Below are 16,606 nucleotides of genomic sequence, written 5' to 3' on the forward strand. Positions count from 1 at the left end.
CCCACTAAAGGAGCCCTTTAACGTCCTCCAAACATCCCCACTCAATTCACTGCAGTCAGACTTCAGCCCCAAGTGAGCCAGGCTTGCTCTCAGGTGGTTCTGAGAGGTGACGCTTCAGACCTTCAGCAATGTCCCTTGGGGACAAGTGCCAAAGCAAGTCATCTGCTTCACATAAGGAGGCAGAACAGTTTTCCTTCTCTTAAAGGGTGTCACAGGGGCTCATCCCCTCAGTAACCAACTGCAATATTCACTGAAGCCAGGTAGTATTAGGAAACAAGAACTCAAACCATCCAGGACTATATGCAGCATGGGACCTAATACGGCCTCTCAGTTCGCTCCTCCTTTTTAGAGGAGCAGGTTTACTGAAAAGGAAAATTCTCCCAGAGTTAGTGCCTACATGTTTTTCCATCCGCTAGCTCTTTCCCCATCCCTCAGATCCGTATGTTTTTCCAGTCTGTCAGATCTTCCTTTGTGTCCCACATGTGTGTTACCTTCCTCCTCTCCCCTGGGAAGCTTCCCAGTGCCCACTTGGTCCCAGCCCCTCTGATGCCACCCTTCCTTTCCCTTCCCAGGGCAAGGCAGCATGAAACAGCACTGCTCCTATCTCCCTGCTTACTGGGGTTGAAACCATTTCACCTGCTAATGTAGAAACAGTAAAGTGCTTTCAGTGAAAGCTCTTTGAGAAATATTAGCAAGCATTTACTGAATCTTTAAAAATCTACCCAGTCCTCTCCATTCTGCTGGTTTCCAGAAGGAGGAACCTTGCCTTTGTTCAATATGTCTTAGAGAAGTTTTATATAAAAAATTATTGGTGGCTTTTTTCCATGGGTGTTTTGCCCCTCTCTCTTTTTTTTTTCATCTTGCTACTGAAAAAAGGGGTAAATGAAAAAGGTTCCTAAAGCATCCAAAGTCATACCCCCATGCTTCTCTTCAATATTATTTGCTTTTCAGAATCAGATTGAAAACTCTGTAATTACTGTGAGTTTTAAAACAAATTTAAAGGGCTGACCCCTCAAAGTCCAGGTGGCTCAAGCTTCAGTAGCCATGAAAGAAAGTAAAACCAGAACCAACAGAAACTATGAAAAGCCTTTTATGGGCAGAAAATCTTAATGGGAGAAATGTTAAAGGTGTTAATAGTACCAACTCCAGATTCAGCATCTCCTGTAAATGGGGAAGGGAATGTTACTTTTAGCAACTTTAGGCAATGACAGGAATTATTGATTAGCTCAATGAGATTCTGTATTTGCAAGGGGATATCCTGCCAGCAAGACTTATCCCTCTGTTGCCAGAGTAGTAAAGAGGCCAGGGAGAAGGTAGATAGCAAAGTGAGTATTCAGTGAGGGCAGGGCAGGGGTGCAGAGCCCCCAGTGCAGCACAACCCAGGCAAGTGGGTTCCTATGGCTGCCTGCCTCCTCTGCTCCCAGCAGTGGCCACTCCAATGGTGTTTCCATGAACAGTGAAAAGAGACTTTGGTCCAATAAGTCCCAGGAGAAGTACCATGCTAGAAAAGGGAAGGGCAAAAGGGAAGAAAAGCAATGAATGGTAATTAATGTCATATAGCTGTAGTTAGACATTTGCTTGTAAATCATGTGATGCTGTATAACATGTGGAAAGACAATTGATGCAAGCTATTCAAAGGGAAACTCCATGATACATGGAGAAAACTCTTCAGCTGTATGCCTCAGGCTGAATTTTCTCAACAGAGAATACCTGCACCATCACAGACTTCAGTGCCAAAAGGGACTATTCATTTATTAGGTTTATATAGCGCTGGGCACTTCTAGCAAGTCATACAAAGCTATGTGATTCATACAGACCGCAGCCCTAATCCCAAAATGTTTACTGTCATCAGTGAATAAAAGGCTAAGCTGTGACTGGCACTCTTGGCTGGAAAGAAGCAGAGACAGTGCCCTTACTATATTGGGATGAAGATGTCCCGTTCCTCCAAAGCCTGAGCTGGGTGCATGTCCTCCCTGCAGGGAGTGCCAGCCAGGCTCATGCAGAGACAGCCAGGAGGAACCTGGTGCTCACCAGCAATTTCAGATACCTGTTCAGATAAACACAGATGCAGACGAACACAGGAGTTGAGGTTATTACCTATGTGTTTGAAATTAAATTAATACAGTCCTAATTCCTTCTTTTTATTTTGATAATATTAAAATACCCCTAATTAATTTTGTTCTTCTACACATCTTTAAAACTGCCCTATGCTTAGATGATAAAACATCCTCTCCCTCTCCAAAAGTGTTTTTATGGTCTTATGCGATGTGAATTCTAATCAGTACTGGGGCAACAGCATTAATCTGGAATTTTTCCAATTCAATTTGAAGCTACTGACCTTCTAGCAAATATTTTCAAACCAGCAACTCATCTTTTGCTATTAAACAAGCCCAAATATGTTATTTGTCATCTCCTTGATGTTCTGAAACAAACAAACAAAAAGTGATTATATTAGTACACATCTACAGTAACAGTAATAAGTATGGCACTGTTTGTCCATTTCCTGGGTTTCAGTCATTGTTTGAGGAGAATGGAAGGCAAAAGGTAGTTTACCACTAGAACAAAGGTGCTGTGTAGCACCATGCTGGGAACGGTACATGAAACCCATCTCTGCTGTGCATCTCTCTGGCTGGTCTTCTATAAATCCCCTTTTTTAAATCATCCATGCATTTAAAAAAGGCCCTTTGTAGGCATAGTTGTGTAGGTTGTGATAGAAACTCGAAATAAACATGCAAATGAAATATTTCCTCCCATGATTTTGCAAAGGTAGTTTATGATTGTAGAGCTAATTCATTGTTCAAAACCCCTTTTTTTCAGTAGCATATATAATGCAGCTGGCTTTGTCACGCTGATTAGCAAGGATGTTTTCAATGCACAAGCACAGTACGACAGCTATGTGTGATCCCCAGTAACTTTCTGGGCAGTGGGGAAGCTCTGAAGGAAAGCAGATGTTGGGAAAGATTTTGGAAAAGGTAGAGAGAAAGATCTAAGTATTTATAGGCTTGTCTCCTGACACGAGTCCCAGCAGTAAAATGGAATGACTCATACGGATCTAGATTAACAAAGAATTAAAGGAGGGAGATATAATTAATGCCAATCAACAAGAGTTTATGGGAAGAGACCCTTTCAAACTGACTTATCTTTCACCAAGGAGATTACAAGATCAAGTGATACATGCAACGAAGCTGATGTAAGACTCCTGGACTTCTTTAAGGCCTTCAACTTGTTGCAGCAGGACATGTTGATTAAGAAACCGGAACAATATCAACTCAACGTGACACATATAAAATGGTTGTTGAACTAATCATCCCTGACACAGCACCACAGTGTTCCTGGAAGGGTGCTTGGGCACCGCAGGCAGCAGGTACTGCTCCCTGGGTGCCACCCTGGGATGTTTGGCTCAGTGTCCCCCTGTAACCATTTATCCATGCCTCGGTCCTTGCACCCCTTCCCTTTGCCTGCTGGCAGACCCTGGTAATCAGCTGGGTTTGGTCCAAGTTGTTTATTTTCTCTCTAGCCCTTTCCCACCCTAGGATGGCTAGTGCACGGTGTGAATTTTCAAGGTGGCATCTACTTATCAACAACTTTTTAACAGAAAAAAAATGTTCCTGTAACCCTGCTCAGTCAGTTCTTTATCTGCGCCAACTGGTATTTTATCAAGGACTATCAACAAACAAAAGGATTACTACTGAGTTCTGCAGATGGCACCAAGACAGAGAGAAGGGGTGGAAATTAAAGAACATGCCACTGGTGTGGAGCAAACCAGTTGGCAAAATTGCATTCAGGTAAGCAATGCATGTTTGAGTATGACCCAAGTTAAAAATCATACTGTAGGAATAATAAAGCATAGTTTTAGAATAGGGGATACGTGCATGGAGCCGAAGGGTCGGAGATACTGAAAACAGCAAGAAAGTCACAGCTGAACCTGAGTTTCCAGACTTCATAGTATCTGAGAGGGATAAACAGCTTCTTAAATGTGGCATCAGCAAAATAAGCTGCATCACATCTATATTTGGGTTTAGTGTTATTACAGCTGGAATACCATGTTCATGTCTGGCACAGGCAGCACTGACCAACAGATAAGGTGCAGATGAAATAAGGAAAATGTGCATACTAGTGCTTACAAACTGGAATAGGATGCCTTTTGGTGACAGACTGCAAGATTTCAGCCTCTTCAGTCTCTTAAAGAGATGGCTGTGGACTGAGCTGATTTCTGGTTGGGAGTAAAAGTTTGATGATCCACGAGACAAAGGCAGGAGAGATGCCATAGCTGGAAGCTGTCATTAGCAGGCCTGTCCAGAGCAGAAGCAAGAATTTCCAGCAGTGATGGGGAACAATCACATGGACAATTTCCCTGGATTGCCCACAAATTCTTTGCCTCTGGTAATATTTAAATGAAAGATACAATCTAAATCAAACACAAGTCAGGGAAATTCACACAGAGGGACTTCGGGGCTTGGTTCTGCCAAAGCTTTGGAGACCATACAAATTTATTTCACCACTATAAACAGTTACTTCCTATAAACTCTCGGGCATGCCAGTTACTAATTTGTGCTTAAAAACATTATGTCTGCTACAGTCATCTATTCTTTTCCCATCCTTGTGAATCAAGTCTTTAATTCAGTACCAACCACTCAGGAAATGATGTGGGGGGAACAGTAACATACCTGGCTTAGATGGCAAAGAATCCAAAAGGATTTATGTCTAAGACGCAGCTCTGATAGGGTCACGCACTAGTTGGAATGGACGAGGCTTGTTATAAAACACTTATTTTAGCTTCAAACATATGGAGTCAAATTCAGAGCTAGCATCACCACCAACTGGCTACTTGTCCTTTGTAACCTACAAGGCATCAGGTTCATATAAAACTAAGGAGATATTTTCAATTCTCTCACTTCTCTGAACACCGATCTTGTGCCAACCCATGACACCAATGCTCTAAGCTGGCGCTCCAGAGCAGATTCTGTCCCAGAGCTCATGATTCGCATAGGCATTTGCATCAACTGGTGGTGGATTTAGTGCAGTTTGGGCACTTGATAGCGTTCCCATCACGAAGGTTAATGTCCCATGCACCATGCCACATGGCTCTGCAGGCAAAGCACAGTGTGCCTGGCCTTACAAATAAGGAATTTAATGAGGCATACAGACAAGGAACCACCACTGTTTGCTCCTATTTTCTCACAGTCACAGCCCAGAGTCTGAGTCTCTCCAGTCCATGAGGAATGCAGAGCAATTGCACCGCCACAGCCGCCCTGCTGCCCCTGCGGACTTGCTCTTTTCCTGTATGGAAAAGCAAGTCTGGAAGTTAAATGGAGACAGATCAAAGGAAGGAGTCAACACACAAAATTTTCTTCCACTTTCAGATCTCAGTCTCTGCAGTACACGAAACTGAGGAGGAAAACCTTTTCTCTTTCTGTTTTCTCTGACATTGAAATCACATTTCACCTTGGCCTTACAGTGGGTTGCACTTGGGCCTCATTATAACTGAGCATGGACTATTGATTCAGGCTGCAGATAGTAATCAGTCCTTTTCTATCAATAGCTTTGCCATTTCCATTTTCAAAATCGCACACTTCTTCCTACTATAAAACACTGTTAAGATAATGTATTCTGTAGAAGTTGCAATTTTAAAAACAAATACAAAAAATGATTTCAAACCAAAATGATTAGTTTTAAAGACAACACTGATGATGAAACAGTCCTGGAAATCTTCCACTGATTGGGATTACCACAGAATTTCTACAAGAAAAAGACAGTAAGGTGTTGGAATAATAATGCATAAATAGTGGTTACAGCTCTATGGAAGTAACGCATTTTAAAATGCGTTCAGTAAAGGCTTACAGAAACACCAGAAAGTTGCACCAGAGCTAACAATTATCAGTCTAAAGTAATATATTTGTATAAACCAAAATGATTTCATATTTGGGCAGATTCCCAGCAGGTGTATACCGTCATAGCTGCTGTGCACAACGAGGCAGCTATAACAATTACATTAGCTGATTCTCTACTTGCCTCGACCAGCGGATGTCTTTCAGTCCCCAGCCTTTACAGTGAGGTGAGTAGAATAGAAATCCGTGCATCAGAATACATTAAAATCAATACTTATGTTTTGTCCAGCAATTGTAATCAATTTCAGTATTTTTTTTCTGCTCTGATTGCAAACGCTCTTGAAGTCAGGGTCTGCTCTGTCTGTACAATGCAGTGTTAGAGAAATTCTGGACTTCTAATGTCCAGAAAGAAAAAAAAAAATCTAAATTCTTCCCCACAATGATATCATTTTGTATCATATTGTTTGCAGTGACAGCCAAAACAGTGACATAAAAAGGCACCTTAACTAGCAGATCTGCTTCCTGTGTCTTTGAGTCATATTCTCCAACTCTACTGGCAAAACCAAGTTTTTACAGCTGCTACCACTGTAGCCAGTACAGCTCAAAGCGCAAGTTGCAGCCTATTCTGGATAACACACAAACATCGTAATCTAAGTCCCACTTACAAAATCACTATCGCTAGCAATAGCATAAGAACCAGAAAGCATAATTTTGTTATCATACTGTTTTCTGAGTATTCAGAGTGTTTAGATAGGAAAAAATCACCTTCCAATTTGCGCATGCAGCTTAAGTAGCACCTGATAACATTGCAGAATATTTATGGGCAACAAAGAAACAGGAAACCTATGCAATCAGTTTCTTTACTATGGCCAAATTTCTAAGAAGAAAATGAATACACTTGAAACTCAGCTGTTTAAGTTGGAGAAACAGAATATAGCAACAAAGAAATACAAGACAGTAGCTTCTATGCAGTTTGCCGTTCCCTGTGCAAGCTTTGCTACACAGAAAAAAAACAGCACTAATCAATATTGCCATTTATTGGCAATAAAGCAGCAAAATCAGCTGCTGTTATTTTTGTGGTCTCAATAATTTCTTCTAAAGTTCTTGGTTCAAAATCACTTTGCCAGTCAGAAATGTGACTCTAAAAGACACAAACACTCCTGCCCCACAATTCCCCTTTGCCTGCACCCCTTCCCAGCCCCTTTTAATTTGGACTGTATTAAATGTGGGCTTTATTGAGGATAATAGTGGAACTCCTATTGTATCAACTAGCCTAGCATTTTTACCTAAATATCCACCAGATTCTGAGTGACTGCTGCTTCCATGGAACAGCAATATAAATACGTGTAACACAATGCTTAGTTTACTTCAATACCTCTTCACACCTGTGCACAGGACTTTCACAGATCTCAGCTTTGCCAGAGCTTGAGACAGGCAAACCCATAGGTGCAAACAGCACTACTGTGCCCGGTGTGCTGCACGTCGCTAGCCGGCTCCAACGTCTGCAGTTCAACCTTCTCATGCTGGCAGGAGTGGTCTCATTAGTTCAGGGTGAGAGCATAAGTCAATTACAGTTTTTTACAAACACATTGTAAAGAACATATCCTACTGGCAACAGAAAAGAAAGAGATGAAGCAGCAGCCCTGTGGCAAAAGCAGAGAGCCAGGAGATCTGGATACTTTTCCTTGGCTTTGCTTCAGACTTTGTGATTGACCTTGGCAAGCCAGATAGAGGCAAATCCCATTCCCTTCTCCATGCAAAGGGTCCTGCCTGCTACTCAGAGAGAGTGGCTCCGCTATGCACATGTACCACCTGAGCATATACACACCTGGACAGATGTATGTATGCACAGAAATATGGCTCATTTGCACAAGAGGTGAGTATTCAAATCCAAATTCCTGTTGTTGACACAGAGCAAGGCATTAGCTTAATCTGAGAGTGAGGAAGGAAGATAAAACACCATGCAAGTCCATTGGTTTTCTTCCTCAAGTCAGGTGTTGCAGAGCATCTTATAGTCCTGATGATGAAGTAACAGATGAACTTATTTATTGGGTGGCGTTCAAAGTCTATCCTTGTTCATGTCTCTAAAAGCGAGGTAAATATTACTTACACTGCAGAACAGAGTTCAAAGCATGAAGTTTGTCAGATAAACTACACTTTAGAAAGTTTAGTTTATCTCACTTTCTAGGCTAGATCTAGGCTTCCAGATCCCCTGAGATGCCAAGTTTCTCCAAATCCCACAACTTCTAGCATTTTTTTTTTCCTACAGAGGTTCATATTCTTTGTAATACAGATTTGTTTCTAGAACACCTGTATACTGAATACACACAAATTACTTCTCTGTCTTGCTTTTAATTCCTAACTAGATCTACTTACACCTATACCATATTCCTTCTACACTTAAAAATGATTGTGCAGAGTAACTACTGGATATATTAAGACTGTTTTGATACTCCTGGGTTCCACCCTCCTCCACCAAATCAAACAAGCAACCAGCTGTTACGAAAACGCAGTGCTGTAACAGGGTACGGGCGCCTGCCTGCACCAGGTGAGCTCTGCCAACACCAGCCCCAGCTCCCGAACGACCTGTGAGCTCTTTTCTCTACCACACACCGTCCCCTGGGGTGGCGAAGTCAAGAAGAGGGAGGACATGCTTTGACAGAAGACGACCTCAGCACCGCACCCTGACCACCGCTGTACAGCAGACACGTTTGTGGGCCCCATGCAAGTGTTCCTGCTGCTGGCTGTGAGCGGGCAGCAGGGTCTGTCCCGTGTCCCTTCTCTACAGATGCTGCCATTTCTGCAACTGCTCGCAGCGGCTTCACCCCCTCCGCCCCACGGTGCTCTCCAACACCCGACCTCCCTGCCCCAGCTCACACCGTTTCTCCCCTCACTCCCTGCCCGGCCGCACTAGGGGTCTCGTCATTCCCCAAGGCCTGTGTAGGAGACACCCTACGCACCCTAATCTCCCGCTTCATGCCGCGCCGAGGCTGCTCTGGGAAGCGAAGGACAACCGAGCCATGCCTGAGCAGCGCCAGGCGGAGCCCCGGGGACGGCAGGTGTCCCGCCGACCCACCCCCGGGGGCCGGCGCTAGGGGAGGGATCGCCACACGAAGAACAACTCTACCCGCTCCGCCGCTGCCAGCCCCACACCCTGCCCCGGCGCGGCCTCTGGCAACTACCCGTCGGCGCCGGCCTCCCCGGCGCGGCCCCTTCCGGTTCACGTCGGAGCTAGCCTCGCGCGGAGGAAGCCGGGCGGCCATCTTGGCTCGTCTGGGAGCGGCGGAGGGGCGGGGGGCAGGCAGGCAAGCGTAACAGGCGGGCACCCAGCTTCCCCAGTCCAGCTGCGGCCCGCAGGGTGCAGGCCCTTCGGAGACTGGAGCAGGCGGGTAGAGACGGGCCGGGATGCGAGCGGCTGCCCGGTGAAGAGGGGCTGCGGCGGGGGAAGGAGAGGGGAGTCCCCTCAGCGGCGGGCCTGCGCTGGCCGCCGTGCCCCGGGCCGCAGCGTAGAGGGGCCGGCGACAGAAACCCGGCTGTGCAGCGGAGCCCTGCCGCCTCCTCCTTCCCGCCCGCCCTGCGTTACCCCTGCCGCGCACTCGCCGCCTTCCTTCCCCTGGCTCCATCCCTTCCCGGTTGATGAGGCGCTCCCCTTCCCTCTGCTAACCCCGCGGACCCCGGCCTGGCCGTAGGATGAGCTCGGAGAAGGCGAGGCCGCTCCGCTCCCTGAGGAGGATCTAGCTCGGGCGTGAGGCGCCGCCAAAGGGTGGGGGGCACCGACGCGACGCCGCCCCCCGCCAGCCACCTCGTTCTTCATGGTGGCTCTCTGCGACCACCATCTCCGAGCAGACGCGCAGCCCGGCCCTGGGGGCCCGTGTGTGTCTGAACGCGCCGCCTTCGCGGCCGCCCGAGTGAAGTAAAATGTCCACTCGGACTCCATTGCCCACGGTGAACGAGCGCGACACCGAGAACGTGAGTACCGCCGGCTTCGGGGGGACCGGCCCGGGCACCCTCCCCGGGGGGCGACGGGACTCGGCCAGCCAGGGGCATCGCCCTGCCGAGGGCTGACATTAACCTCTTGCCGTTTGAGCTGTTCCCAAATAACCGGTTTATTTAAAATTATTTTTAAATACCCTCCCCCATAGCACGGTTTGCCCATTTAGTAACATTTGCGGGCATCCCTCCCCCAACCCGGTGTCCCATCTCTGAGGCTTTATTCGAGTGTATCTCGGTGGCGAGGATTGGATTTGTTATGTTGGTAACGGGAAGAGAAGATCCGCAGTGGGGAGGGGGGTCCCGGTTGGTTGCTGTCTTATAATATGCAAACTTGCTGCTGAAAGCTGCCAAATAAACCTCTGGTAAACAGAAGGTAATAATCCAGCTTTGGTAGGGTGGGCTAGGTGACCTAGATAATGGGCCTCTTCCCTGCTTAATTTGCAGGGTTCTCGCTGATAATGACGCTGTTAGGCTAGTCACCTGTTCAGATGACATTAAAAGGGTTTCTTTATTGGAACTATTCTTCAGACAAGGGGATCTGTTTACCCCCACCCCTCTCCTTTTTTTTTTTTTTTTCCTTAACAAAGCCAGGGTTTAGGAATTGACACTTTATTCACAAGATTGAGTCAAACACAGTATTAATAATCACACAGGTCGCATGCTGAAGGGAAGGGGGAAAAATAAAAGTCCTGCCACATGAGCAGAGAGCCACAAACGAAGCTCAGTAGGAGACTCCCTTTCTGCAGATAGGAACGTATTTCTTTTAAGTTAAAACTTACTTGATCCCTATGTATGCTGTCGAACCATTTTTCTGCATAGGCTCTGACATATTCCCAAATGATAAACAGAAGGGAGTTGTCACTCACTGTAGTCTAAAATGAGTCGATCAGTGAACTTTGTATTCAGCTTTCTGTAGAGTTTATCTGATATTCTTTAGGAGGCAGATGCTAAACTTGATGGAGGAGGCTTTTTTTACGAGGGCTTCTTATGTTTTGGACTGGCATAAAAAGTGGAAACCTTGGTTAAATATCAAGAAAAACTGTTGGATTGTTCCTGACCATAAATAGTCTGAGAAAAGTGATGGTAGCCCCATTGTTTAAAACAAGACCAGACAAAGCGTTAGGAAACATGCTGCATGGAACAATTACTGCATTACTAGGGATTTAGATTTTATTGACATAATAGGCACTTCAGACTTCTGTGATCTTTATTTGTTTTAGCAGTAGATGCAACCTGCAGGCTAAAGGCTCTATTGAGTAAAAAGCTAACTAAGCATATTTGGTTGTAAAATCTCAATGAGCTTCCTGCCTTGTGGAAGAAAATAATTAAAATACTATGCAGCCCTTCCTATGCCATAGGGAGGAGTTGAAGTTGTAGCATACACTACAAAATACTATACACAGTTTATTTGGATAATTGTTCTGGTCTGTAAGCAGACCTGACTGAGGTTTTCAAGCTCCATGTATATGTGTAGAGGCCACCCAGTAAATCATTTTAGAAAGCATTCAGGTAGGGTTCTCTAATTAATTCAAACTCTACCCTGGATAACTTAATGGGGGAAAGACTGAGTATGTGCTCAAGGAAATACATTATTCACAAGCTGTGTGTTCTAGCACTTGAAGTTAGATTTTTTACATGTCTTCCACTTAAGGCACATTGTTCTCACTTCAAAATACTGGTCTAACACTTCTGTTTTGTAGTCTTTATAATTTAACATACATGGATTGTCATGCTTGCAGATGAATTGCCTTAGGTTTAGATTAAGGCATATTTTTCAGTTGCTGTAATGTGGGTTGGTGACCACAGAAATACCTGTAGCTAGTGATATTGGCAGGGAGTGATTAATCAGAGTACTCACCCGGTCCATTGAGCCAACCCCTCCCCATACAGTATCATATCCTTCAGGAAGCTGTCTCTTATATTCTGGCTATCTAGAAATTCACCAAAACATGTTCTCTTCATCCTTGCTTAAAACTAAATTTAAATCTGACATTTAGTCTCTCTGAATTACCCCTACAGCTGTGAATGCCAGGTCTCTTTTTTTTAATACCAAATGTAACAATTTTCATACTACAGTTAACTGTTCTGCCACCCCAGAGATCAATGGGTGTATTGTGCTGACAGGTAAATTGAGCTCTTGATTCTCTTTCACGTGAGAAGTTTAATTAGTTAATATTCATAGTACTCTCTGAAGCTTCGGTGAGAGGAGGCTGAAGAGGTGCCAAGGTATTTGGGCTATGGTTGTGGACCCCTTTAGTGCCTTCTCTCTGCTTGGAACGTTACCACTGCTGACAAAGGCTTGGTTGGTGTTGAATCTGGTTGAAGCATGCTGATCATAGTTTATCCATGCCTATACTTGCAGTTTTGAAAATGAAGTTAGCCTCCAGAATGACAGTGAGCATAAACTATCATTGTCTGTGCTTGCAGTTAACCACATTCAGTGGCTGGCAGCTCCTGTTGAATAGAGAAGGTCTAATTGTCAGTACCTGATTGTTTTTTTTAAGGCAGTGTATACCACTTCTAACTGAGGCATACTGCTGAAGTGGAAATACTGGTGCCATGACTTTCTCCAAAAGCCACTCACAGCTCTCAAGCTTTCGGTGCCTTTGAGATTAAAAAATTTGGCTCCAAGTCACCTGGTTTTGAGAGCAGAGGTATCCCAGATGATCTGTGATCACAGGAACTTCACACTTGGACAGTTGGAAGCTGGCTGTTGGCCTGTGATGAGCTGCTTCTCACTGGAGAGACAGAGCAGCTCTTCTCTTGCCACATCTTGTGTAGCAATGGCTGCCAGCTGCATAGGGGACAGAAGTGAATGAGGGGATCAGATCTTTTCTGTCTTGCTGAAAATTACGTCCTGCCTGTGGGAGAAAAAGCAACAGAAGCAGTAGAAACCTCCTTTATCCAAAACTGGGGGACAAGGTAGACACAGAAGAAGGATCTTTAGGTGGCAGAAGGAGTAAACCTGTTTCCTAGTGATGAGGAGGGAGAGAAGATGGAGGAGGGAGGAGTGTGGAAACATAATGCAAAAAGAAGATAGACAGTAGGAAATCCAAGATGCTGGGCACAGAGAAATGGGCATATGGCAGGATGGAGGACAACCAGTGGCAAAGAAATAGGAGCAGGAGGAACAAGATTGTGGGGAATAGGACAGATATTCATTAAAAAGAGTTCCCGAAGAGTGCGAAGATGAAGATGGAAACAGAGAAATACAGGTGGTTTGGAGGCTGGTAGGCTTTTTTAAGGTTTTTATAGAAAAGGAATCTTTGGACAGTTTAATTTACACCTGTTCATGCACAGTTGTTGGGGTTTCTTGGGAGAGGGCAAAAGGTAACTGTTTAGAATGTGTTGTACTGCAGGCCAGTCTGAATTAAAAATTTAAGTAATTTGAGGAAAAGCAAGACTAAAATGGGCTCTTACCTCCATGGTTATGCCTAATGTGAAAAACTTGCTATTGAAAAATGTCAGTGTGATGGTAACTGTGCTTGTACAATCCTGTACAAAAGGATTCTGTGCAGCAGAAATATGCTTTTTTTACGTTAAAAAGGATAGTAAGGTCAGGGTTAGGTTCAAAAATTTACTTTTAAGATGCTGTGAAAGTTAGTGTGGTACATCTTGGTTTATTAGCAATTAGCTATGAAGTACATTAGAGCTTTTGCAGACAATATGCAATCTTGAATTATTCTATATATTATTTATCAGTCTTCTCCTATTACAGATATATCTGTAATTGGAATGCTTTCTCCCATAGATTGAAATCCTGTTTGGGTTTTGTTGGGGTTTGGTTTTTTCTTTTAAAGAAGGGGCTGAGGAGTAAATTATGCCTATGGCAAGAGTTCTGGTAGGAATTTCTTCTGCAGGGACCATCTACATTCTTCCATATTTTTCACCAGTTGTCATAAGTATTCTGGTTTGAAATAAATTAGGTGAAGGTGGCAAGATAACTAAAAATGTTTTAGGAATTCATCTGGGATGTATTTTTTTAATTTCAAAGTTTTACAGACTGGGAAAATGTTTTTTCTCCATTTCTTACTGGTTGGGATACCCGATAGGTCTGGTTCTCAAAAAATTACCTGATTAGCTTGTGTAACGTTGCAAGTATATTCGCATTTTGAAGTGGGAAGTTTCATTCTTCAGCTCTGCTAAGTAGGCTGTGCCATGTTGCTTAATCATTTGGGTTTACTGTCAGCTTGAACTGATGGGAGCTGCTAGGGGCATCAGCCTTGGCTCCCCTCCTGTGGTTTGTGCCAGCACTCATTACTGCAGGGCTGTAGGACAAGTCTGGTCAATGCTCAGATATGACTGAAATGAACCCCTCCAAAAAGTGGGTTTATCCCCATTCTGTGTGGCTGCAAATACTGACGCAGAGGAGAGGATGGGAATATCCAGTTCAGGTGGGGAAGGCTACAAATGAGTCTTACTATTTTTGTTTTGGTTTGATTTATGCCGGTCATAACACAGCACTCTAGGGCTAAGATAACTTGCATTCTGTCACAACTACAAAGATACGTAACTACAGTGAACACTTTTCACAAATTAATGGTGTTCTGCTCCTGCAGCAATCTTCTTTACCTTGTTTACATGATTTCAGTAACTCAGAAAAACTAAGCTACAGGACCTTGCTCCAGTAGTTGTTAAAAAGTCAGACTTAGTTCATGTATTTTATTAGTGCTGCTGAACGTGTCTTGAATTATGGTTTCAGAAGTATCAGTCTGAAAAACAGAACACAGCTACAGAAATTATGGAAAGAAAATAAACAAGAGGAAATACAGGGTTTAGTACACTAAACTTTGTATTCGTTGTCCTAGGCTTTTTTAGCCACTCACCTAAATATAATTACCTGCTCAATTCTCCATTTTAATTCAAGTCAAAAGACATATTTTTGTTGATGCAAGCGGACAATTCCTGTTGGCTACATGTCTCAGGTGACTCAAGTCAAAGGAATTCTAAGAGTGGAGGCATTTGTCTCTCCAGATCTCCCTTTCATATGATATGTAAGTAGCATGTGTCTGCAACTTCCTCTTCTCAGTCAAATAATGCTGCCTAATGGATGTCAGCCAGATCAGAAATGAAGGTCACTTTTTTAGACTCATGGCACATCAAAGTTAGCTCAGCTTAGTGTGAAGATCTTCTGCCTCTAAAAATGTTTAGTACAAATGATGAATAGACGCTTACTGCTCTTAAAACATAAACCAGAAAGGTACTGAGTACACCTGTGGTAACACTTAAAGTTGGTCTCCTGGATGAAACCCTTGGGTCAAGATTCTTGGCCTGTAAAGCAGCAACTTGTTGTGTTCTATGTCTATGGGTATGTATACACATATAAACAAAAAATAACTTTTGAATAAAATTTGTTCCTGCAGGGTTAAATAAACTTCTCTGTCTGCAAGCTCAGTGTGTTCTTTGAAAGCCAACTGTGAGGGTTGGGTTTGGGTTTTTTTTTCTGTTTAGTATGTAATTACTGACGGTGATGATTCTGGAAACAACTTAGCTGGCAGTATCATTGATGAAGAGTAGAATATGGTTGGCTCTTCAGCTGTTATTCCTCAGGCTGATGTCAATAAATATCCATCTTAATCAGCAGTAAGGGAACTTTTGGCTGGAAAGATATGATGAATGTCAGATATTGATAATGTGAGGCAACAAAAGAGCTTTTAAAAAGCTTTTCTAACTGACACCAGACTTAGCTTTTTGATTATATAAGCAGGATTTCTTCAGTGTTGTGTTGTTCAGTGCTAATCATGGAATTACAGATTCACTCTCTTTCATATGCTGTATAGAGTATGAACCAAGTGATGTCAAATACGTCAGCAGAGCCTGTAGTGGTTATACGCTCCTGAGCCAGACCCTGTATTTCTGCAAAGGAGAGCATCCTTCCTTCAGTGAAGCCTGGTAGTGCTTTGCTATCGATGCTCTCACGTTCTGATCTTCAGGGCAGTGGTGCAGTTGTCACTGGCTCTTCCCACTCATCTGAGGCCAGAATTGTGAGCGTGTAAGTGTTGCTTTGGGTAGTAATGCTCCTTCTGCCAAGCAAAAGTTTCCCATATGTCAGACCCCTTGCCGTCTGCCTCCATCAGGCTGCTTGGTGTAGGGGTTGCATTGCTGTGCTTTGAGCTGTAGCTGCCTTGTCCTGACTACTGCTCCTGGGTTTTTTTCCTTTATTTCACCCTCCCCGCTGAGGTTAGGGAGAATTGGGAATGTGTGTCAAGAGTATAGCCTGTGTGTATTTACCGTTCAGGTTCTCCTTTTAAACTGGTTATTTGACAAATATGACCTAATTAAACTAGCCACTCATTTTCATGAAGTGTCATGCCACTTAAATGAATGAGTATTATGACAGGCTGAGAATTGTACAGTGGGTTCTTCACCTTTTGGCAATGGAAGCATCCACATTAGTTTTCTTGCCTTTACCAGCTATAATGTATTTCTGGAAGGTCTGTTTGTCTCCCTTGCTGAGTTCTGACCCTTTCAGTTGTTCCACTCAATCATGGCATCCATAATGGTAGGGCTGTAGCACACTTCAGTGAATAAATCTGCCTTCATGGATTGATAAACTGATATCCAATGTGGTATTAAACTTCATTTGTAGGACAGCATTTAAAATTTCATGACATGGAAACAATGTCTGTTCAGCCTTAGGATGGATTATTTAGCAAGCTAGGCTGAAAACTGCCTTTTAATTACATATGCTGGAATGAAAGAATTGGTTATGCAAACATCGGCACGGGAATGCTGGGTCTGACAAATCCACCTTGCTCCATGTCCTGATTTATGCCTTGGCCAGT

The 16,606-nt window shown here is 43.8% G+C and overlaps 1 protein-coding gene and 1 long non-coding RNA gene across 17 annotated transcripts in view; one reads left to right on the plus strand and one right to left on the minus strand.

Moving 5' to 3' along the window:
- Positions 1-1,072: 1,072 nt before the first annotated feature.
- Positions 1,073-4,954, minus strand: LOC130592662 (uncharacterized). Its single transcript, XR_008970625.1, has 2 exons — positions 1,917-4,954; positions 1,073-1,501 (listed from the first exon to the last, which is right to left on the minus strand). It is a non-coding gene; the product is annotated as an uncharacterized LOC130592662 (long non-coding RNA).
- A 4,493-nt stretch (positions 4,955-9,447) lies between these two features.
- The window catches only part of MARK3 (microtubule affinity regulating kinase 3), a 63,817-nt gene continuing 56,658 nt past the window's right edge, over positions 9,448-16,606 (plus strand). For 8 of the 16 annotated variants that reach the window (XM_057397127.1, XM_057397130.1, XM_057397128.1 and 5 more), the window contains exon 1: positions 9,448-9,797. In XM_057397127.1, coding sequence (XP_057253110.1) covers positions 9,747-9,797 — 51 coding nt within the window. In that variant the 5' untranslated portion in view covers positions 9,448-9,746. Of the gene's footprint in view, positions 9,798-14,688; positions 14,816-16,606 lie in introns of all 16 variants that reach the window. The other 8 variants (XM_057397133.1, XM_057397137.1, XM_057397139.1 and 5 more) reach the window with 5 other exon arrangements.

Source organism: Pezoporus wallicus, unplaced genomic scaffold, assembly GCF_028554395.1.
Source record: "Pezoporus wallicus isolate ANWC-B61680 ecotype Strahan unplaced genomic scaffold, APGP_CSIRO_Pwel_v1 contig_7068, whole genome shotgun sequence".
Classification (NCBI taxonomy): domain Eukaryota; kingdom Metazoa; phylum Chordata; class Aves; order Psittaciformes; family Psittacidae; genus Pezoporus; species Pezoporus wallicus.